The sequence below is a fragment of the Sus scrofa genome, chromosome 16, assembly GCF_000003025.6.
Source record: "Sus scrofa isolate TJ Tabasco breed Duroc chromosome 16, Sscrofa11.1, whole genome shotgun sequence".
Classification (NCBI taxonomy): Eukaryota; Metazoa; Chordata; class Mammalia; order Artiodactyla; family Suidae; genus Sus; species Sus scrofa.
The window spans coordinates 18476010-18498697 of NC_010458.4; the positions used below are offsets into that span (position 1 = coordinate 18476010).

General features: G+C 44.2%; 1 protein-coding gene across 1 annotated transcript in view; it reads right to left on the minus strand.

Annotated features, from left to right (window-relative positions):
* The window catches only part of MTMR12 (myotubularin related protein 12), a 76774-nt gene that overhangs the window by 14890 nt on the left and 39196 nt on the right, over nt 1–22688 (minus strand). Inside the window, 4 exon segments of the mRNA XM_021077144.1 lie at nt 859–983; nt 1924–2030; nt 9390–9465; nt 16894–17023. Of these exon segments, the coding sequence (XP_020932803.1) occupies nt 859–983; nt 1924–2030; nt 9390–9465; nt 16894–17023 (438 nt within the window).

Sequence of the window (22688 nt, forward strand, 5' to 3'; positions counted from 1 at the left end):
CTGGGCAGCCTGGGCAGGAAAGTGAAGGTGGCTCGGAGGGGCATATTTTGTTCTTTGTACATTTCTGATTAATTGAATTTTTTAACACTATAAATACACACATGCACATCAAATCCAAAAATAAAAAGTAAAATATTTCCACTTAGTCAGGGAGGAGTCTGTAATAAGCCACTAAGGAAAAGAAATAGATCATTCACTTTCCAAAATAGCCAATGAATACAGGTATTGTACAATTCTACAACTTTTTTTTTTTGGTATTTTTAGGGCTGCATCCACGGCATATGGAGGTTCCCAGGCTAGGGGTTGAATCGGAGCTACAGCTGCCAGCCTACGCCACAACCACAGCAACGCCAGATCTGAGTAGCATCTGTGACCTACACCACAGCTCACGGCAATGCCAGATCCTTAACCCACTGAGCAAGGCCAAGGATTGAACCTGCGTCCTCGAGGATGCTAGTCAGATTTGTTTCCCCTGAGCCACAATGGGAACTCACCCAATTCGACAACTTCTAAAGGGAACAGCACAGTGACATAAACCATGACCTGGATTTGACGACTGTTAACATTACAGAGCCATGACCCTAAAGACAACCAGAGTGCTGGGAGGGAAGAGAAGAGGAGGCTGGTTCTGAGTTCAGTGCCTTGAGAGGAGCAGTGGGGCACGAGCCTGGAGAAAGAAAGTGGCAGCAAGTGTGCAGATGGCGGCCAGCCCCTCCACTCTGCGACACCGGCCCTGGTGGCTGTGAACCTCTGCGAAATACCATGGGGACCCCAGGGCAAAGGCACCAGCGTTCACCTGATCCACGTGACAGGTATTTCCCCCTCTGACAGAAAGTTTTTGTTCAGCATTCCGCTCACCTATCAGAAACAGCTGTTTAAACTTAGAGTATGCCGTCTGGATTTCCTGCAGGGATAGGAAGTTGCTTGACAGGTCTTCAGTTTTAACAATTTCATAGGGTGGCCTGTGGATGATCTTGTAAATTCTAGGTACCAAAAAGTAACAAGAGATTAGAAGTGCAGGCAAGAGTAGGCACTAGTTAGCTTTTCCTGAGCACTTGCTATGTGCCAGGACCTGTGGGAAGGGCTCGGTAGGTATCCTCCCACCAGCTCCTTCCCAACAAGGAAACTACCACACGACTGCCCCTCCCGTCAGAGGAGGTGGGAGCACAGGGACAAGGAGCAAGACTGTCAAGTTTATAACCTGACAGAGCCATGACCTGAGAACCAAGGCAATTGAACTCCAAAGTCTACTCCCTTTCTGATTTTTAATTCATCCAGTTTAGGGTGGTGGTGGTTTTTTTTTTCTTAACTTTTCATTTTGAAAATTTTCAAACCTGCAGAAAAGAACGGCACAGCGACATATACCTTGACCTGGATTTGACGACTTTAACATTACAGATGCCATGCCCCTAAAGGCTTCAGCATGCATCTCTCAAGACAGTGCAGTTGAGGAGTTCCTGTTGTGGCTCGGAGGCAACGAGCCTGACTAGTACCCATGAGGATGAGGGTTCGCCCCCTGACCTTAATCAGTGGGTTAAGGATCGGCATTGCCATGAGTTGTGGTGTAGGTGCAGATGCGGCTTGGATCCTGGGTTGCTGTGGATGTGGTGTAGGCCGGCAGCTGTAGCTCTGATTCGACCCCTAGTCTGGGAACTTCCATATGCTACGGGTACAGTCCTAAAAAGAAAAAAAATAAATAAAAAGATTAAAAAATAAAAATTTAAAAATAAAAACAATTGAGTTGACAGTCTTCATGATTATGTTGTACTGATTCCTTTCAAATTAAAAACAACCACCCTAAGCAGTATCCCCAAGCAAGCAGTAGGTAAACTGAAAAGGGCAAACTACCAAGAACGGTCCCTGCTTCCTGAAAAACAAACACTGAGCTAAATAAACCATAAGAAAATGTAGGACAGTACTGACCCATCCAAGAAGTTCTTCTGGATCTGTAAAATGCCATCATCCTGTTCTTTGGGCAGTGCTGACATTTTCAAAAGGGCACATCCATTGTGGCAGGACCAACACCATATCTGCGAACGGAATAAAGGTTTTCCAGACATAATGTAAACCGCCTAACAGAGGACAAGGAGGCTTAGCATTTAAATTCATACAGGGAAATATAAACCTTCAATATGAAATAGCTGGATCCATTCACTCTTATGCCAAGGAATAAATGTGTTATACTCACAATGAAAAAGACTGATTTAGTCTTAAAAACCACCCCCACCCCACCCCCAGGGCTGGGCAGTCACACTCAGACTCGCTTATGGTCTAATATATACCTTCTGACTTGACTTTAATGTTGGGAACCTGGATGATGATAATAAAAGCAGTATTACTATTATCAGGATAGAGGCTGTCACTGGAGTGCAGCTCATTATGTCAGGGTTTTACATGAATTAAGTCATTTGATTCTCACAAGCACGCTCTGAGACAGGTAGGTGTGAGTATTATCCCCATTAGTGGCAAGAAACTGAGGCTTGGAGAGATGGAATAACTTCCCCGAGTTGCATAGACAGCACCGCAGTGACTCAGAAGGCTGTGCTCTACCTGAATGACCAAAAGGGGGCAGCTCCCATCATTAGAGAAAGCTCACACTAGAAAGAACGCAGTTGGTTATTCCTCATACATATACAAGGCTCATGTGTGCAAGGCGCTGAATTAGGCTGTGAGAGCATGCAAAGGGGGCTAAGATACTGTGTCTACCTTCAAGGAGCTTATACTCTAAAAAGGGAAATACATTTGCAAATACAACAGAAAGCAGAAGGTGGTAAATCACAAGAGAAGGGGCTGTTCGATGGACAAAAAGGGAGGGCAGTGGAGGAAGAAATCGTATGAATGCCCACCAGGGATGGACCCAAGTGTTCAAGGATTTTTCTGAATACAGTGGAAGTTTCATTTGTTTGCTGTTTTACAGGAACACAAGGTGATAAGAACTGATGTGCGGGCAAAGGAATCTGCCAGAAGAGCCTGGAAGGGAGGACGGGGGAAGGCTGGCTGGGGCAGGTAAGCAGAGCTGTGGACTCTGTGCCCCGTATTAAGGCCTGGTTGAGGGTTTGCAAGTGGCCAATGCTCAGCCCTGTTCTGCTGACGGAGCCCTGGGGCCCTGGCTCAAGGAAACCTGAGAGATTTCAGCTGCCCAGAAGAGGCACCCTCTCACCAGTCACCTGCAACATACACACCATGCACAGCAGCGGCCTGGGCTGGAAGTGAGAGAACAGCACAGAGTCTGGCATGATACTCTGCACAAGGCTTGGGAAGTCAGAAAGGGAACTGGTTTGGGCTTCAGGGGAAAGGGGAAGAATCAGTGCTGGGTATGCTGGGTGTCTACTGCCCGCAGGACAACCACGTGAAGACATTCGGGGGGTGCCTAAGATGAGGGTTATCAGCTTAGGAGAGGAAGGCAGGACTGGAGCTCTGGACACGGGAGCTGACTGCCAGCTACAGCAGAAGAGACACTGGGCCACCCTGGAGCGAGGACAGAGGGACACACAACTGCTTCAGGAGCTGTCAAAAAGAGCGCTGACTCTAAGACTCCTAACGAGACAGCAGTGTTAGAACACTGAGACAAATCCAAGGGCCCTTGGCTGCCCTCTTACTCCCTTTTCCAACCTCATGCTAAGCACTGGCACTCAGCCCTCTGCTAGTCTGACCCCCAGGCACTGCTGCCCCCATGGGTGCAGCTCACTCTGAGAAGGGAGACACTCTAGGAAATTCAGTGCTCTTAATCCTTTTTATCTCCTCTCCTGGGGCTCTTGGTGACATTCAACCATAGCTCATTTTCTATGGGGGGCTCATCTATAACCGCCTCCTCTCAGCCAAGGCACTGAGGGGCAATTCCCTCACACTCTCTGTTTGAAACAGTAGGGAGAAAACAAGCAAAATTCCTCATCAGAGAGAGACTTCTCACAGGAATTTAGCACAAGGCGCAGGTCTTCTCTATTGTATTATGTACAATTTTTGTCCGGGGAAGGACCACAGAGTTCTTGGCATGAATGACTTGTCAACAGACAAGAATCAGTTTGATGATTCTGTTTATTTTTGAAAAGGGAGGGGGGAGATTATTCATTATTTGGTACATTTTTTTTTTTTTGGTCTTTTAAAAAACTGAAGTGTAGCTGATGTAACATATTACGTAAGTTACTGTTGTACAACATAGCAATTCACAAATTTTTTTTTGTCTTATGTCTTTTGAGGGCCACACCTGCAGCATATGGGGGTTCCCAGGCTAGGTATCTAAGTAGAGCTACAGCTGCCAGCCTATGCCACAGCCGCAGCAACGAGGGATCTAAGTCACATCTTCGACCTACACCACAGCTCACGGCAACACCAGATCCTTAACCCACGGAGCGAGGCCAGGGATCGAACCCACAACCTCATGGCTCCTAGTCAGATTTGTTTGCATTGCATCACCACGGGAACTCTGAGATTCACAATTTTGAAAGACCACACTCTATTTATAGTTATTATAAAATACTGGCCACATTCCCCATGTTGTACAATATATCCCTGCAGCTTCTTTTATACGTAATAGTTTTTGCATGACTTGGTACATCTTAAGGTGTCTCTCTTAATAGAGCCAAAGAGCTTTCAGGGAACACCTGCAATTGGAGGTCAGAGAGCCGTGTAAGAAGGAAGGGAAGGAATTACCAAGGAGCTAAGAGGACCAAGACAGCACTGTATTTCCAAAGCCAAGACAGCAATTTATTTTATTTTATTTATTTTTTTGTCTTTTTGCTATTTCTTGGGCCGCTCCCGCGGCATATGGAGGTTCCCAGGCTAGGGGTCTAATCAGAGCTGTAGCTGCCAGCCTATGCCAGAGCCACAGCAACGCGGGATTCGAGCCGCGTCTGCAACCTACACCACAGCTCACGGCAATGCCAGATCGTTTACCCACTGAGCAAGGCCAGGGATCGAACCCACAACCTCATGGTTCCCAGTCGGATTCGTTAACCACTGCGCCACGACGGGAACTCCCCAAGACAGCAATTTAAAAGGCAAAAGAGGGAGGGTGTGCTCAGCGCCCAGAACTACAGTGCCAGCATACAGAACGGGGGCTGGGCGGGCTCAGGAACCCTGGGAGGTCCATAGGCAGAGGTGGAGCAGAGAGCCTGCTGCCAGGGGAGAAGGTAGAGAGGCAAGTGGAGAAAATGAGTACAGACCTTCACTACGTGTGGCAGTACAGTCAAGGAGAGCAGGCCAGGACTCGGCTCTAAAGGGAAGGCTTCTTTGGGTGAGGGGAGACGAACATGAACGTGTGAATGTTTGAACGTGCCTTCCACAGAGCAGAATTTCCGGAGACATACGCAGAAGGGGCAGAGCAGAGGAAGCGGGTTCCAGGCACATCTAGGGCAGAGGAGATCAAGAGCCCAGGCCAAGGTCAGGACTGGAGATGAAGGAAACAGGAGCACAGAGATGGACAAGGGGGTGGGAGAGACGAGAGAGCTCTGTCGCTTGCTCTCCAAGACCCCAAGGAAGCGAGAGAAAGGTGGTCACCCAGAGTGAGACCTAAGGATGGAATCACCGAGTTAACATGAATGAAAAGGTGTTTGCACTGAACCCACAGAAGCATGACACGGGAACCAGAAGGAGAACCCTAGCCAGCTGCTGAGCAGAACCAGGGCCCAGGTGAGGCAAGGTACCAGTTTTCATGTATCTCATTAAGTACATTCTGCAGTTGTGAATCATCTCCAGGAGTGTTCACCAGCCCCACAGCAAAATAAGCAAGGAAATCCATCAATCCTCGGGGCTGGAGTACAGCACAGGGCCCTCCAGGAGCCCAGTCTCTAGAACGGCAGCAAGGACATGACTGGTGTCACAAATGAGGCAGGTCTTCCCTGAAGAGGAGTAAATGAAGGCAGGAAAGCACAGACCTGGTGAACAGTCAGGGTGAAAAAGCAGAAGAGAGATACAAAAATATTCTAGAACTAGTGATAACGGTTGTCCAACATCGTGAATATATTAAATGTCACTAGTAGTAAATTTGATGTGGTGTGTATTGAGAGCTGTGTTCCCTGAGTGCATGTGTAAATGCTGTTTTGTGTAATATTTTTCTACTGTCCATCTCCACAAGCTCCACTATGACTTTCAGGACCTAAAATTAATCAAGTGAGAACTCCCTCCTATAGTTTCTAACAAAGTTCTGTTGCTGGCTCCTCGGACCAGACTGTCTCAGGATAGTTTCTACTTCTCAGACCTAAGGTCTGGCTAGAAGAGAGGATGAAAATTTCAAATAATGCCGGGTGGAGAGGGACCCTATTCCCTCAACGTGTAGACAATTCATCTTAGTTTCCTCCCACACGCATACCCTCTTCTAGATTCATCTATGACAGGCTGAAGGATGAAAACCCTCATTTTTTTTTTTTCTTTTTCTTTTTGCCTTTTCTAGGGTCACACCCAAGGCATATGGAGGTTCCCAGTCTAGGGGTCTATTTGGAGCTGCAGCCGCCGGCCTACACCAGAGCCACAGCAACACCAGATTCGAGCCTCGTCTGCGACCTACACCATAGCTCATGGCAATGCTGGATCCTTAACCCACTGAGCAAGGCCAGGGATCAAACCCGCAACCTCATGGTTCCTAGTCGTATTCGTTAACCACTGTGCCACGATGGGAACTCCAAGACCCTCATTTTTATTCTTCTAAAACAGCGATTCTCACAATGTACACTACAGATCCAAACACCCTCATAGAAGGCCCGAGAATAATACTATGATATGGTTTGTCTTTTTCAGTGTGTTGACATTTGCACCAATAGTGTTACAACTGCTGGTGCCTTGGCACCAACTAAGGCACTGCTACCCATCGCCCTGGTCATCACTGTACCCTTCTCTGCTACGCACTTGCAAAAACAAAACTTTCACTCAAGAATGTCCATAAGGAAAAACTAAACATTATTCATTACATTAATATTTGTCATTACATGTTAATATTTAATGCTAATTTTTTTATATCTATGAGATGGAGTGGAAAGTGTTGTCTCAGGGAAAAGCACTTATGAGACTGTGAACTAGCTGCTGTCTCCATGGCACTCAAACAGTAAGAGACAAACTCTGGGTGTTTGGACTCTGGTATCCAGCAGACATTCATTCTTAAAAAAAAAAAGCAAGCCTATATCACTTTAAGGAAAATAACCGACAATTTGTTGCCAATGATAAAAATTGAACTTTCGGAGTTCCCATCGTGGCTCAGCAGTTAAAGAATCTGATTAGCATCCATGAGGACACAAGTTCAATCTCTGGCCTTGCTCAGGGGGTTAAGGATCTGGGGTTGCCATGAGCTTTGGTGTAGGTTGCAGGCATGGCTTGGATCCTGCGTTGCTGTGGCTGTGGCTGTGGCGAAGGCCAGCAGCTACAGCTCTGATTTGACCCCTAGCCTGGGAACCTCCATATGCCGCGAGTGTGGCCCCAAAAAGCAGAAAAAAAAAAAAAAAAAATTGAACTTTCAAGCAAAAATAAGACTTCTGGAAAACTAGCCTCTGTCTTTTTAGCTGGACAGCTTCCTAATATTTAAAGACTTTTCTGAGGAGACAGGAATGATAGTAATAAACACAATTTTTACATAAGAAAGCACGTCCCTAGACAATCTGTATAACCTAGTGAGCCAATATTTTTTAAATAACCAATGTATTATATTCTAAAACTATGCTTTTTTTTTTTTTTTTTTTTTCTTTTTAGGGCCACGCCTGCGGTATATGGAAGTTTTCAGGCTAGGGGTCAGATCACAGCTACAGCTGCCAGCCTATACCACAGCCAGAACAACGCAGGATCTGAGCCAAATCTGTGACCTATACCACAGCTCACAGCAAGGCCAGATCCTTAACCCACTGAGCGAGGTCAGGGATTGAACCCTCATCCTCATGGATACCAGTCGGATTTGTTTTTTGCTGTGCCACAACAGGAACTCCCACATGCATGTTTTAAGATCCATTCAAGTGCAAGAGAGACCAATGGATTTTAAGTTAGTAGTGAATGAGACATTCACTGATTATATTTTCATATTCCTTACGGCAGTTAACCTTTATGAAAATACCACATCAATTTTTTGGCGCACCATCAAAGAATGGTATTTTCCAATTATCTGAAAAAGCTATCAATTAGTTCTCCCTTTCCCAAATACACATCTGTGTGTGGCTGGATCTTCATGTACTTCAACCACACCCAACATACCACAGCACACTGAATGAAGGAAGCAGATACAAGAATGCAGCTGTCTTCTATTTTCAAAAATGCAAAATCATACTACTCTATTTTTTGGTTCTGGACAATACAGTGATTTTTCATAGAAATATTTATATTAACATGAAATGAGTTTATTACTAAAAAAATTAAGCAATTTTTCAGTTTTAATTTTTCATATGGCAAATATCAACAGATACAACCACATAAACAAAAACTCTCTGAAGTCCTCAATAAGAGTATTAAGAGTCCTGAGACCAGAGTTTGAGAATCACTGCTCTAAACTGGTGGGGCATGAGCCAACTCTGGCCCAGAGACATGCTTTATAAACATCTGAATCAGCTGTAAACAGCTGCATACATTTAGAAATTAGGAAAACACATAAAAATGTGTATCTCTGATTGCTCCTGAGAAATGAGGACATCTGGCCAGATAGATTAGGCCTAAAATCCCACATGGCACAACCCGGCTGGCACAGAGGGGCAGCCACCCCTTTACCCTGGCAGAGGGTCCCTGGTTCACTGCAGGGGCCACCCTCATTACCTGCCTGGCCTGCATGCACTTCTGGGCATCTGACCCCTGCTTAACACTCCCACTATGGGAGTGACCTTTTTTGGTGAACCAGCCATGCGCATAGCACAGCATTTATCTGCAACTCTCATTCTGTACTAAATTCCCTGCAGGGTTGGTAAACTCTCAACCACCATGTAAAAACTAGAATAACCGCCAGAGTCTTGCTTTCTTTGATCAGTGACACATTAAATGTGGCTCCCATCCCAGTCCATTCCATTCTGTGAAAACTAAGTCAGCTCTCCATGCTGTCTCTGGGAGAAAACTCAGCCGTGTCCATTCGAGATCAATGGTGCAGGCCAAAAAAATCTTAAACCCTACAACCCTTAGAGGGGGTCAGCCTCCAAACAATTTAGGTGTTAAATCAGGCTGGCTTTCAACACCAGACAGATTTGTAATCCTGCTAAAGATCGTTCAAGACCTCTCTGTTAAGAGCTCCACTGCATCTGTGAAAACTTTAGTACTCTGTCCCCGGGAGCCTCATGCCGAAGAGGCTCCTCTAGGGAGTCCCCAAGATATTTTTAGATTGCTCTTGGACGGAGGACAAACTCTTTAATACCAAAGCCAAGGGTAAAGCAGCAGGATAAACTGCCAGGATGGGCCGATGAGCAAACTATGCTTTTAGGGTTTCCAGATGCACTTACTGGTATGCCGTGACCCTGAAAGCGTGGCACATCCTCTTCAGGAAGCGGGGTGGGGACAACAAAGTATGCCGGCAACCTAGAAGAAAGAGATGTCATTGGTTTTAGCGTTGGAGTTAATCACTAAATAGGAAAGCTCAACATCAATGAACAGAGGAAGTTAAGCAGAGTGTTATGACAGGGACCATATTTCCCTGTTAAGAAGAACCAGCACAAATGAATCATCTCTGACCAAATCAGTCAGGAGGCTGGGTTCAAATGCTAGCTCTGCCTCTGAGTCTGTGCAAGCCTAGGTAAGTTAGCCCACCTTTCTGGGTCTGTCTCCTCATGTATAAAATAAGGGAATTAAGACATGTTATCTAAAAGTATATTTATTCCAAAATTATAGTGATCTTTCTCATCATATAGTGACAATATTAATACGTGTGTTGCTTCCACTGAGATAACATAAAAACCAGTAATTACCATGACTGCTGCCCAGATATTTTATCAAGTGCTCTGACAACACTTAAGTGCTCACTGTATGTCAGACTCTGTCCTCATCTGTTCTAATTATTGAACATGAATTATTCATTTAATCCTCCCCAGACTCTATGACGTATGTACTTTTTATTATTCATTCCCATTTTACAGATAAAGAAACAGAGCTCTATCTAGGCCCTTCCCAGGTTAGACAACTTGTCTTAGTGGAGCTGGGACCTAGACCCAAGAAGTGTGACTTCGGTTTCTACAGGGGAAGATTTAGGTTCTGAAAATAACAAATGTGTTAAGTAGTAGGATATGGGAAAGCTAGATTCTTAGAGCTGTAGAGATCCATGACATACAGTGACACTGTCTCCTCCTCTAATTAATAGGTGCAGGGTTTTTTTGTTTTTATCTTTTCGGGGCTGCACCCACGGCATATAGAGGTTCCCAGGCTATGGGTCAAATCGGAGCTGCCAGCCTATACCACAGCCACAGCAATGCTAGATGAGAGATATGTCTGCAACCTACACCACAGCTCATGACAATGCCGGATCGTTAAGCCACTGAGCAAGGCCAGGGACTGAACCTTCGTCTCGTGGATGCTAGTCAGGTTCGTTTCCAATGAGACACAACGGGAACTCCTAGATGAAGGTTTCAATTACTAAGGCCACCTGAGTTCTATCACTGTCAAGCTGTAAACAGCTTTCACTAAAAAAAAGCTTGAACTTGTTTAAAATATTTGTAAAATATATTTGTTTAAAATATCAAAGAAAGATGATCTTCTAGAAAAAATATGAAGTATCAAATTCTGATTTATATTCTGATAATAAATAAAATACGTTCATTTAAAGGAAAAAAAAAAAAAAGCTTGAATTAAAGCCCCATGAGAATTAAGGTGCCTATGGTGTAAAAACTACACTGGGAAGTGATCAGGTGGTGTTGGTATGCATGCTGCATGTTTGAGATAAATTTCTGAAATATTAGTTCATGGGAAAGTTGGATTTTCCAAGTTGAAGAGATTAGAATCTGAATGTGATCAAGCCACCAGGTCTAATCAATTCATAAGGGATGGAGCAACATTTTAAACATCACCATGGGGGTGTGACCATCAAAATCCGGAATGCAGGAAACTATTAGACAAATGGCCTGGTTCTTCAAATAAATTCCAAGAAAAAGATGACAGTGTGAGAACCTCACAGATTAAAAAGCTTAAGAACCTATCAATTTTCAAGATAGCAATTTCACTAAATCTTGATTAATGTTAAAACAGATTAAAAAGATGAAAGAGGGAGTTCCTGTTGTGGCGCAGTGGTTAACGAATCCGACTAGGAACCGTGAGGTTTCGGGTTCGGTCCCTGCCCTTGCTCAGTGGGTTAACGATCCGGCGTTGCCGTGAGCTGTGGTGTAGGTTGCAGACGCGGCTCGGATCCCACGTTGCTGTGGCCCTGGAGTAGGCCGGTGGCTACAGCTCTGATTCGACCCCTAGCCTGGGAACCTCCATATGCACGGAGCAGCCAAGAAATAGCAACAACAACAAAAAAAAAAAGACAAAAGACAAAAAAAAAAAAAAAAAAAAAAGATGAAAGAGGAGTTCCTGTCGTGGCGCAGTGGTTAACGAATCCGACTAGGAACCATGAGGTTGCGGGTTCGGTCCCTGCCCTTGCTCAGTGGGTTAACGATCCGGCGTTGCCCTGAGCTGTGGTGTAGGTTGCAGACGCGGCTCAGATCCCACGTTGCTGTGGCCCTGGAGTAGGCCGGTGGCTACAGCTCTGATTCGACCCCTAGCCTGGGAACCTCCATATGCCATGGGAGCAGCCCAAGAAATAGCAAAAAAAAAAAGACAAAAAAAAAAAAAAAAGATGAAAGATAATTTTTTTTTTTTTCTGAGTGGAGATAGAGATTTATTTTGACCAAAGTATTCAGCCTTCGTCTCAGGTAACAGGTAGGTTTCTAGGCAAACTGCAATTCTGTGCTGTCCCCCTACTCACCAAGTGGCTGTGTGGTCTGGAACTGTTTATTATGTCTTGCCAAGAAGGAAGGTTTAAGGGCAATAGGATAACTAGTGCTACCCCATGGAGGGGGTGCCAGAAAGACAGATTGTTTTAAACATCTATTAAAGTGGAGAAATCTGAATACTAGACTGGGTACTGAATGACATTAAGGGGTCAAAATTTTTTTTTTTGGTCTTTTTGTCCAAGGGCTCAAATACTAAATTTGAAAAGTGTGCTAATGGTTCTGGCTTTATGGTTATGTTTATAAAAAGAGTGCATAATTCTTAGAGATGTAACACTGAAATATTCATAAATGAAATGCGATAAGTTCTAGGATTTATTTCAAAATGTTTGGGGGGCAGGTATTGGAGTAGGTAGAAGCATAGAGAAAATAAGATTAACCATGAATTAATAACTGTTGAAGCTGGGTGATAGATAAAAGGGAATTCATCAAATTCTCTTTTCTTTTATACTGCTTGAAATTTTACACTAGAAAAAAAGAAAAGAAACCCTTACAGGGAATTCAAAAGGGAAAAAAGCTCCCATAATACTGTGATGTAAAACCAGGTCTGGGAGCCACTAGCCACTGGTCAAGGCTAAGGTACCTCAAGCCATTAAAACTTAGAAGATTTATTTGACTTGTGAGGTTCTGAAGTGCTTGGAATATTTTCTTGCATGTCTCCTCGGGTGCGTGAGCTTACTATCCCTTCTTCAGGGTTGTCACTGAAGTAAAGGCCACTTCACAGACCACTGGCTCTCAAACTCAGGCTGCCCATTAAAATCACATGGAAGACTTAAAAACTCCCAATGTCTAGTCTCCATCCCAGAACTATGAAACGCTCTCCAGGTGTGCAACCAGGATGAGTGCAGTTCTTGTAGAAGCTCCTGCTACTCTAAGTGAATAGCAACAATCACCTGGATGCTTATAAGGAAAGCAGCTCTCAAGACCTCCAGGGTCAGAATCTGCATTTCATAAGCTCCCGAGGTGATGACGGAGCAGCACAGCCTCCAGTGAGGAGCACGGCTCTAGATGGCAACTTACAAAAAGAACAGTGTCCCCCAACCCTTATAGGACAGTCACCGGTGGGGTTGGTTTAAAATCAGATTCTCAGCTCCTTCCCCAGAGGCTCATTCTTCAAAGCTGGGATGGGGCCTCACTGCTTTAAAAAAAAAAAAAAAAAAAAAAAAATCTGCATGTCTTCCCCAACGTGTGAGGCTAAATATTTTATGATGTTGGTTAACCAGTTAATTTTTTTCTTAGTCTTTCACCAAAGCGGGAGGCGGGGGGGAATATCAGAACCAAGTGTATTAGCATGTCAGTCACTGCAGAAAGGAGGCTGCAGAGAGGAGGACAGCTCTGTACCAGTAGAGGAGCTTGTCAAACCCTACCCTGTCCCAGGGAACTCAAGGGGGTTCTGTGGAGGCTCTGCTGTGAGACCCCCAACATCTACAAACAACTATCCCTCCCTGAACTGATCCTTTCTGTCATTAGGATAAGTTCTGAACACAAAGTAAACAGCCTCTCAAAACACAAGCTGAATTTGTCTAAGGAAAGCTGCATGATCCACTTAGGCACAACCTCAGTTAGGGTGAGGGAGGCGCCCCAGCAACAGCACCAGAGCAGCAGTGTCCTCCTGCGGCAGCATCAATTCATAGCTCTCCTGTGTGACACATATCCTGCAGGCTTGGGACCTCCTCGTACTTTCCCAGGGAGGTGGGGCATGGGAAAAGCTTTCTAGGCGAAGGCAAAGTAGACAGTCAGTTTCTCATTCTTACCCAAACTAACTGGGGTCTCCTCTAACTACTGGGGCTTTTGTTAATGCATTCATTCTGTCTCCTATTTATTGAGTGGCTCTTCTAACCCAGGCACCATAGGTGCTGAGAATATCAAGATGAACAAAAGCAGTGTCCTTGATTCCCCAGAGCTGATGGGATGCAGAAACAAACATTAACCAGATGGCAACAGAGATTAAAAAGAACCTCGTGATCGGAGGCAGTGCTATGGAGACAGGCATGCAGTGCCAAGAAAGCGCACCAGGAGGCCTGCCCTAGTCCTGGGAGGACTCTCTACAAGACATGCCTGAGCAGAGACCTGACAGATGAAGTGGAGGTAACTCACTTGCACAGCCAGAAGCAAAAGGTCATCCCAGACAGGAGATGGCTTGGGCACAGCCTGAGGGAGGGGGTGGGGATGTATACAGGGCTCACACACAGCTGTCAAGTCAGGCAGGAGTCAAGTCACCAAGGGCCTTGTAGCACCTGTTAGGAGTTTTATCCTCGATATCATGAAGACGAGGAGCCAGCGAAGCAAGGGAGAGGATGACGAGAAGCACACCAGAGACACTCAGCCTGCCACACGGAGAATGGAAGCTGGGGGCCAAAGTGGGGCAGGGGGAGACCATGGGGGCAGCTACCACAAGTGGTCCAGGTGAGAAACAAAGCACAGCTTTTCCTCTATCATCCCCACGGGGCAGAAAAGTGGGGTGAGTGCGGGGCTGCGGCAGTGCATGGATGGGGCATCCTGGGGTGTTTGCACCAAGGACTCTGAGCACCAAAAGTTTGCTGGGGTTCTATTTTCCCATCCACCTCAAATTACAAACACCCCCAACACCCCACTCCCACCACCTTTTCTACCTGGTACGTTTTTGATGTGATGACGCAAATACCAAGAAATTTCATCAGTATGTGGCAGGATTTAAAATACAATCCTGGGAACTGGGACGCTTTCCATTAAGGTCAACATCATGTTACAAAATATTTCCTCCTAGGGGCAAGGGTGTTGACCACCTGCTGAGGAAGGGTTGCCCTTTCTGAGCTCGGTGATTATAAAGATGGGAGGAGGGGCAGGGTGGGGGTGGGGGCGTGTATAAGAAACTTGCCCTGCAGCATCACCCTGGTTTGTGCTGTCAGAGGACAGCTAACCTTGTAAGTGTCTGAGACGGATCAAAATCAGAACTGATCTGCTCAAGACGCTCCTCAGAACCATGGATACAAAACACTCTACAAAAAATACAAATTTTTGGCAACTTAGCAGGGTGTTGAGGAGTATGTTCCAAAATGATAAGATTCAAATTTCCAAAAAAGGACTGTGCAGAATCATCCTTTAAAAATGTAGGTCAGACCACATCACGCCTCGGCTGAAACTCCTCAGCAATGCGCCACAAATTATGAAAGCATCCAGGCCGTCAGCTTCCACGGGCCCCTCTCCTCTCCGACCTCACCTCCTACTACTCTGCCCCTTGCTCCCTCCTGCCCTGGGGCTCTTCCCCGTTCCTCACACAAGGCAGAGAAGATTCCACCTCAGGGCCTTTGCCCCTGTGGTCCCCTCTGCCTGACCAAGGTCCCGCCAACACCTCCAGCACACCCAAGCCCCTTGCCTGGTCCTATTTCTCCGTAGCATTTACTACCTTTTAATACAGTCTAATTACTCATTTACTCTATCATCATTTTCCTCCCTCTAGAAGGAAAGCTCCAGGAGGGCAGGGATTTTTAGGCTGCATCTCCAGTAGTTGAGACATTGGCTGGCACATAGTAGGCCCTCAAAAATGTTTACTGAATGAATAATCGAAGTGCTTGATAAAAGTAAAGTTAAAACATAATATATATTCAGAAATGCCTCAGAAAGTTTTACATTTAGATTAGATACAATAATGGGAAGAAAATGACCCATATTCAGGAGTTCCTGCTGTGGCGCAATGGGATCAGTGACATCTCTGCAGCACCAGGATGCAGGTTCAATCCCCAGCCCGGCACAGTGGGTTACGGGATCTGATCCCTGGCCATGGGAACTCCATATGCCTCGGGGTGGCCCAAAAAGAAAAAAAAAAAAAAAAAAAAAAGACACTCACTTTTAAACGTTTTAAGGGATACACTCAGGGTTTTTTAAAAAGCACTGTATTGGTATGGAGAAGGTGGAACCTCACACACTACTGGTGGGAATGTAAAATGGTATAGTGGCTGTGGAAAACAGTCTGGCAGTTCCTCAAAAGGTTAAATGCAGAGTTAATACAAGACCCAGCAACTCCACTCTAGGTATAGACCCAAGAGAAATGAAAATATACATCCACACAAAACCCTGTACACTAATGTTCAGAGCAGCATATTCATAATGGCCAAAAAGGGAAAACAACCCAATCAGTCCACTGACTAAGGAATGGATAAATAAAATGTGGTATATCCATACTGTGGAATATTATTATCCAGCAGTAATAAAAGAATGAAATTCTGATATATGCTGCAACATGGATGAGCCCTGCCAACCTTCCATGAAGTAAAAGAAACCAGGCACAAAGACCACATGCTATATGATTCCATTCCTATGAAATACATAGAAGAGGCAAATCTATAGAGCAGAAAGTAGATTAGAGGTTGTCTAGGGATCGGGGAGTTGGGGGGACATGGGGAGTGCCTCCCAACGGGGATGGGATCCTTTTGGGGTTGATGAAAATGTTCTAAAATTGACTCTGGTGATGGCGGCACAAACTTGTGAAGGTACCAAAAGAACACCACGCGCTTCACATTGGTGAAATGGATGAACTGTGAATTAGACCTCAGTATGGGGAGTTCCTGCCATGGTTCAGCGGTTAATGAGCCCAAGTGGTATCCACGAGGACTCGGGTTCGATCCCTGGTCTTGCTCAGTGGGTTAAGGATCTGGGGTTGCTGTGAGCTGTGGCATAGGTCGCAGACGAGGCTTGGATCCCACATTGCTGTGGCTGATGTAGGCTGGCAACTACAACTCCGATTAGACCCCTAGCCTGGGAACCTCCATATGCCGAGGGTGCGGCCCTTTTTAAAAAAAGACCAAAAAAAAAAAAAATATATATATATATATATGCATATATATCTCAATAAAGCTGTTATTAAAGGAAAGCATGGAGCTCTCTTGTGGCTCAGTGGGTTAAGGATTCAGTGTTGTCATTGCAGCAGCTCATCGCTGCTGTAGCATGGGTTCAAGCCCTGGCCTGGGAACTTCTGCATGTTGCGGGTACAGGCAAAAACAAACAAACAAACAAAAAAACAAAACAGGAAAGCACAGCACTGAGGGCTTACCTTTCACAGACTTTATACCCTTCATTGACACTCACTGCTTTGTATTTCATGTTGCCTTTGGTCCGCTCCAGCTCCCAACACCAGTCCTGGAGTGTGTCAAACATTACAGCATGGTTCTTGCGGTCGGTAGCTAAGAAGAAAATTGAAAAAGACAAAGTCTTGTCATGAAGCACTGGTATCTTAATGAAGTGAAAGTGGATCCCTGGGCCTCAACTTCCTCCATTAAGCCCATTTTTATCCACAAAGAATGAACTCACTGCTTAATCCTAACCTTGTTCCTTTTTTCCGTCATTTATCCAAAGTTATGACTGAGGCTCTGCCTTTTTATACTGGGGGCAGGGAAGGAGCTGTTCTTGTTCCATTCCTTGCAAAAGTAATTTATAGCTCCATTTTCAGTCATCTGACCATGAGATAATTTATATAACATAAAAAGATCCTGTGAAGCACTAAAAGACAGGCTTGGCACAAATACTAAAATAATAAAGTATTTTTAGCCCTACCAATGTGTGCAGAAGATGGCAAACTCATCTGAACAGCATGTCAGATTCCTGAGTGCGAAACCTCCTTTGATTTGAAAATGCACTGCCAAGAAGAGGATTTCTTTTTTTTTTTGGCCACACCTGAGACATGTGGAAGTTCCCAGGCCAGGGATCGAACCCGGCCACTGCAGTGACCCAAGCCGCTGCAGTGACCACGCCAGATCCTCAATCCCCTGGGCCACAAGAGAACTGGTTTTTGAAAGCCATGAACAAATCAGCCACGGTGAAAGTCAGGGCCTGCCTGCCTAGGGCCACATCATGGTGACGGGGACTGCTGCCTCAACTCTGCTTGCTAGGAGCAAGTCCCCAGGAGCACTGCACTTATAGCTCAGCAAGTGTGTCCTTGGTCCCCTCCCAAGCCACTGCTTGATGGGGGTGACGAGAACCAAAACAATCTCGTGTATTTACACCTATCAGTTAATTCAAACTTGTGCACATCTTTAAAAAATACGTATTTGTTCCCACCGTGGCTCAGTGGTAACTAACCCAACTAGGATCCATGAGGATGTGGGTTCAATCCCTGGCCCTGCTCAGTGGGTTAAGGATCTACAGTGCCGTGAGCTATGGTGTAGATCCAAGACGTGGATTGGATCCTGAGTTGCTATGGCTGTGGCGTAGGTCGGCAACTGCAGCTCTGATTCAACCCCTAGCCTGGGAACCTCCATATGCCACAGGTGCAGCCCTGAAAAGTGGGAGGAGAAAAAGAAAGCATTCTCAAAAAACAAGTGTCTGATAAAACTTCCACCTGCTTTTTTTATTTCACTTGCTCCTTTATTTTTATTACTCAATGAATTTATTACATGAATTTATTACATTTATGGTTGTACAATGATCATCACAATCCAATTTTATAGGATTTCCACCCCACACCCCAGCGCATCCCCCCACCCAACCTGTCTCCTTTGGAAACTGTAAGTTTGTCAAAGTCTGTGAGTCAGCATCTGTTCTGCAAAGAAGTTCCATCTGTCCTTTTTTCAGATTCCACATGTCAGTGAAAGCATTTGATGTTGGCTGTCTGACAGACTTCACTTAGCATGATAATTTCTAGGTCCATCCATGTTGCTAAAAATGCCGATATTTCATTCTTTTTATGGCTGAGTAATATTCCATTGTGTATATGTACCACCTCTTCTTGATCCACTTCTCTGTCGATGGACATTTAGGTTGTTTCCATGTCTTGGCTATTGAAAAGAGTGCTGCAATGAACGTTTGAGTACATGTGTCTTTTTGAGTCATGGTTCTCTCTGGATAGATGCCCAGGAGTGGGATTGCTGGATCAAATTGTAGTTCTATGTTTAGTTTTCTGAGGAATCGCCATACTGCTTTCCACAGTGGTTGCACCAATTTACAATCCCACCAACAGTGTCATAGGGTTCCTTTTTCTCCACACCCTCTCCAGCACGTATTGTTTGCAGACTTTTTGATGACAGCCATTCTGGCTGGTGTAAGGTGATAGGTACCCTCATAGTGGTTTTGATTGCATTTCTCTAATAATGAGTGACGTTGAACATCTTTTCATGTGTTTTTTGGCCATCCATATGTCTTCTTTGGAGAATTGTCTGTTTAGATCTTTTGCCCATTTTTTGATGGGATTGTTTGTTTTTTTTGGTATTGAGTAGTAGGAGGTATTTATAAATTTGGGAGATTAATCCCTGGTCAGTTGATTCATTTGTAAATATTCTCTCCCATTCTGTGGGCTGTCTTTTCATTCTGTTTAGGGTTTCCTTTGCTGTGCAGAAACTTTTCAGTTTGATAAAGTCCCATTTGTTTATTTTGGTTTTCACTGTCATTACTCTAAGAGGTGGATCTGAGAAGATGTTGCTGTCGTTTATGTTGGAGAGTGTTCAGTCTACATTTTCCTCTAAAAGTTTTATAGTATTTGGTCTTATATCTAGGTCTTTAATCCATTTTGAGTTTATTTTTGTGTATGGTGTTAAGGAGTGTTTTAATTTCATTCTTTTCCATGTGGCTGTCCCATTTTCCCAGCACCACTTATTGAACAAGCTGTCCTTTCTCCTTTGTATAGTCTTGCTTCCTTTATCAGAGATTAGTTGGCTGTAAGTACATGGGTTTAATTCTGGGCTTTCTATCCTGTTCCACTGATCTATATGTCTGTCTTTGTGCTAGTACCATGCAGTTTTGACGATTGTTGCTTCGTAGTATAGTCTGAAGTCCGGGAGCCTGATTCCTCCAGCTCCATTTTTCTTTTTCAGGATGTCTTTGGCTAGTCTGGGTCTTTTGTGCTTCCAAACTTTAAAATATTCTGCTCAAGTTCTGTGAAAAAGGTCCTTGGTAATTCGACAGGGATTGCATTGAATCTGTAGATTGCCTTGGGTAGTATAGTCATTTTGATAATATTGACTCTTCCAATCCAAGAGCATGGTATGTCTTTCCATCTGTTTGTGTCATCTTTGATTTCTTTCATCAGTGTCTTACAGTTTTGAGAGTATAGGTCTTTTGTCTCTTTGGGTAGGTTTACTCCTGGGTATTTTATTCTTTTGGATGCAATGGTAAACGGGATTGCTTCCCGAATTTCTCTTTCTGATCTTTCATTGTTAGTATATAGAAATGCAGTCAATTTCTGTGTTATCAATTTTGTATCCTATGACTTTGCCAGATTCACAGATGAGTTCTAACAGTTTTTTGGTCAAGTCTTTAGGATTCTCTAGGTATAGTATCATGGCATCTGCAAATAGTGATCGATGGTTTTACTTCTTCCTTTCCAATTTGGATTCTTTTTATTTCTTTGACTTCTGTGATTGCTGTGGCTAGGACTTCCAAAACTATGTTGAAGAGCAGTGGTGAGAGCAGACATCCTTGTCTTATTCTTGATCTCAGTGGGAATTCTTTCAGCTTTTCACCATTGAGAATGATGTTAGCTGTGGGTTTGTCATATATGGCCTTTATTATGTTGAGGTAGGTTCCTTCTGTGCCCATTTTCAGAAGGGTTTTTTAATCAGAAATGGGTGTTGGATTTTTGTCAAAGGCCTTTTCTGCATCTGTTGAGAGGATCATACGGTTTTTATTCTTCAGTTTGTTAATGTGGTGTATCACTCTGATGGATTTGCGGATATTGAAGAACCCTTACATCCCTGGGATAAATCCCACTTGATCATGATGTACAATCCTTGTAATGTATTGTTGGATGTGGTTTGCTAGTATTTTGTTGAGGATTTTTGCATCGATGTTCATCAGTGAAGTTGGCCTGTAATTTTCTTTTCTGTGTGATATCTTTGTCTGTTTGGTATCAGGGTGATGGTGGTCTCATAGAATGAGTTTGGGAGTGTCCCTTCCTCTGCGATTTTTTGGAACAGTTTCAGAAGAATAGGTGTTAGCTCTTCTTTAAATGTTTGATAGAATTCACCTCTGAAGTCATCTGGTCCTGGACTTTTGATTGTTGGAAGTTTTTTATTTATTTATTTATTTTTTATTTCTTTTTGTCTTTTTGCTATTTCTTTGGGCCGCTCCCGCAGCATATGGAGGTTCCCAGGCTAGGGGTCGAATTGGAGCTGTAGCTCCTGGCCTACACCAGAGCCACAGCAACGCAGGATCCAAGCCGAGTCTGCAGCCTACACCACAGCTCACGGCAACGCCGGATCATTAACCCACTGAGCAAGGGCAGGGACCGAACCCGCAACCTCATGGTTCCTAGTCGGATTCGTTAACCACTGCGCCACGATGGGAACTCCGGAAGTTTTTTAATCACAGCTTCGATTGCAGTTCTTGTGATGGGTCCATTCATCTTTTCTATTTCATCTTGGTTTAGTCTTGGAAGATTGTACTTTTCTAAGAATTGGTCCATTTCTTCTAGGTTTTCCATTTTATTGGCATATAGTTACATATAGTAGTTTCTTATGATCCTTTGTATTTCTGTGATGTCCGTTGTTACTTCTCCTTTTTCATTTCTGATTTTATTGATTTGAGTCCTCTCTTTTTTTCTTGATGAGTCTGGCTAAGGGTTTATCCATTTTGCTGATCTTTTCAAAGAACCAGCTTTCTGTTTCATTGATCTCTTCTATGGTTTTCTTCATTTCTACTTAATTGATTTCTGTTCTGATCTTTATGATTTCTTTCCTTCTGCTAACTTTAGGTCTTGTCTGTTCTCTCTTGAGCTGCTTTAGATGTAAAGTTAGCTTGTTTATTTGAGCTTTTTCCTGTTTCCTGAGGTGGGCTTGTATTGCTATAAAATAAAGCGCCTTTTGCAGCATCGCATAGGTTTTGGAGGGTGGTATCTTTGTTGTCATTTGCTTCTAGGTATTTTTTAATCTCCTCTTTGATTTCTTCAGTGAACCATTGGTTGTTTAGTAGCATGTTGTTTAGCTGCCACGTGTTTTTTTTTTTTTTTCCACCTGCTCCTTTTAATGAAACCAGATCATAGTACAAAGGATGATAATAAGATTAACTTTTTTTTTTAAGTAGTTAAGTTTATACAGCACTTGGTATGTGCCAGTTGCTGTTCTGAGCATATTTCATTTAAAAACTCAATCCCCACAACCCTATGGGACAGGTGGTAATATTTCCTCAATTTTACAGAAGGGGCACAGAAAGGTCAAGTAACTTGTCCAGTGTCATAAAGCTAAGCAATGGCAGAGCTGGAATCAAATCTAGGCAGCAGTCCAGGAAATTCCCATAAAGTAATGAATGTAAAAGAAGTCCCCCATGGACATAAGTAATAATAATACAATGCATAATAGATCATTTTCTTATCAATACAGCTAAGTTCTTCCCTAAAATACCCTGTCATAAAAGCATTTAGTACCTTTCAGCTCAAGCACATCTGTGAATTATTATGATTATTATTATTTTTTTTGCTTTTTAGGGCTGCATCTGCAGCATATAGAGGTTCCAGGCTAGGGGTTGAATTGGAGCTACAGCTGCTGGCCTACACCACAGCCACAGCCACGTGAGATCTGAGCCACGTCTGTGGTCTACACCACAGCTCACTGCAATGTCAGATCCTTAACCCACTGAGGCCAGGGATCGAACCCGCATGGTTTTTTTTTTTTTTGTCTTTTTGTCTTTTGTTGTTGTTGTTGTTGCTATTTCTTGGGCCGCTCCCGCGGCATATGGAGGTTCCCAGGCTAGGGGTCGAATCGGAGCTGTAGCCACCGGCCTACGCCAGAGCCACAGCAACGCGGGATCCGAGCCACGTCTGCAACCTACACCACAGCTCACGGCAACGCCGGATCGTTAACCCACTGAGCAAGGGCAGGGACCGAACCTGCAACCTCATGGTTCCTAGTCGGATTCGTTAAC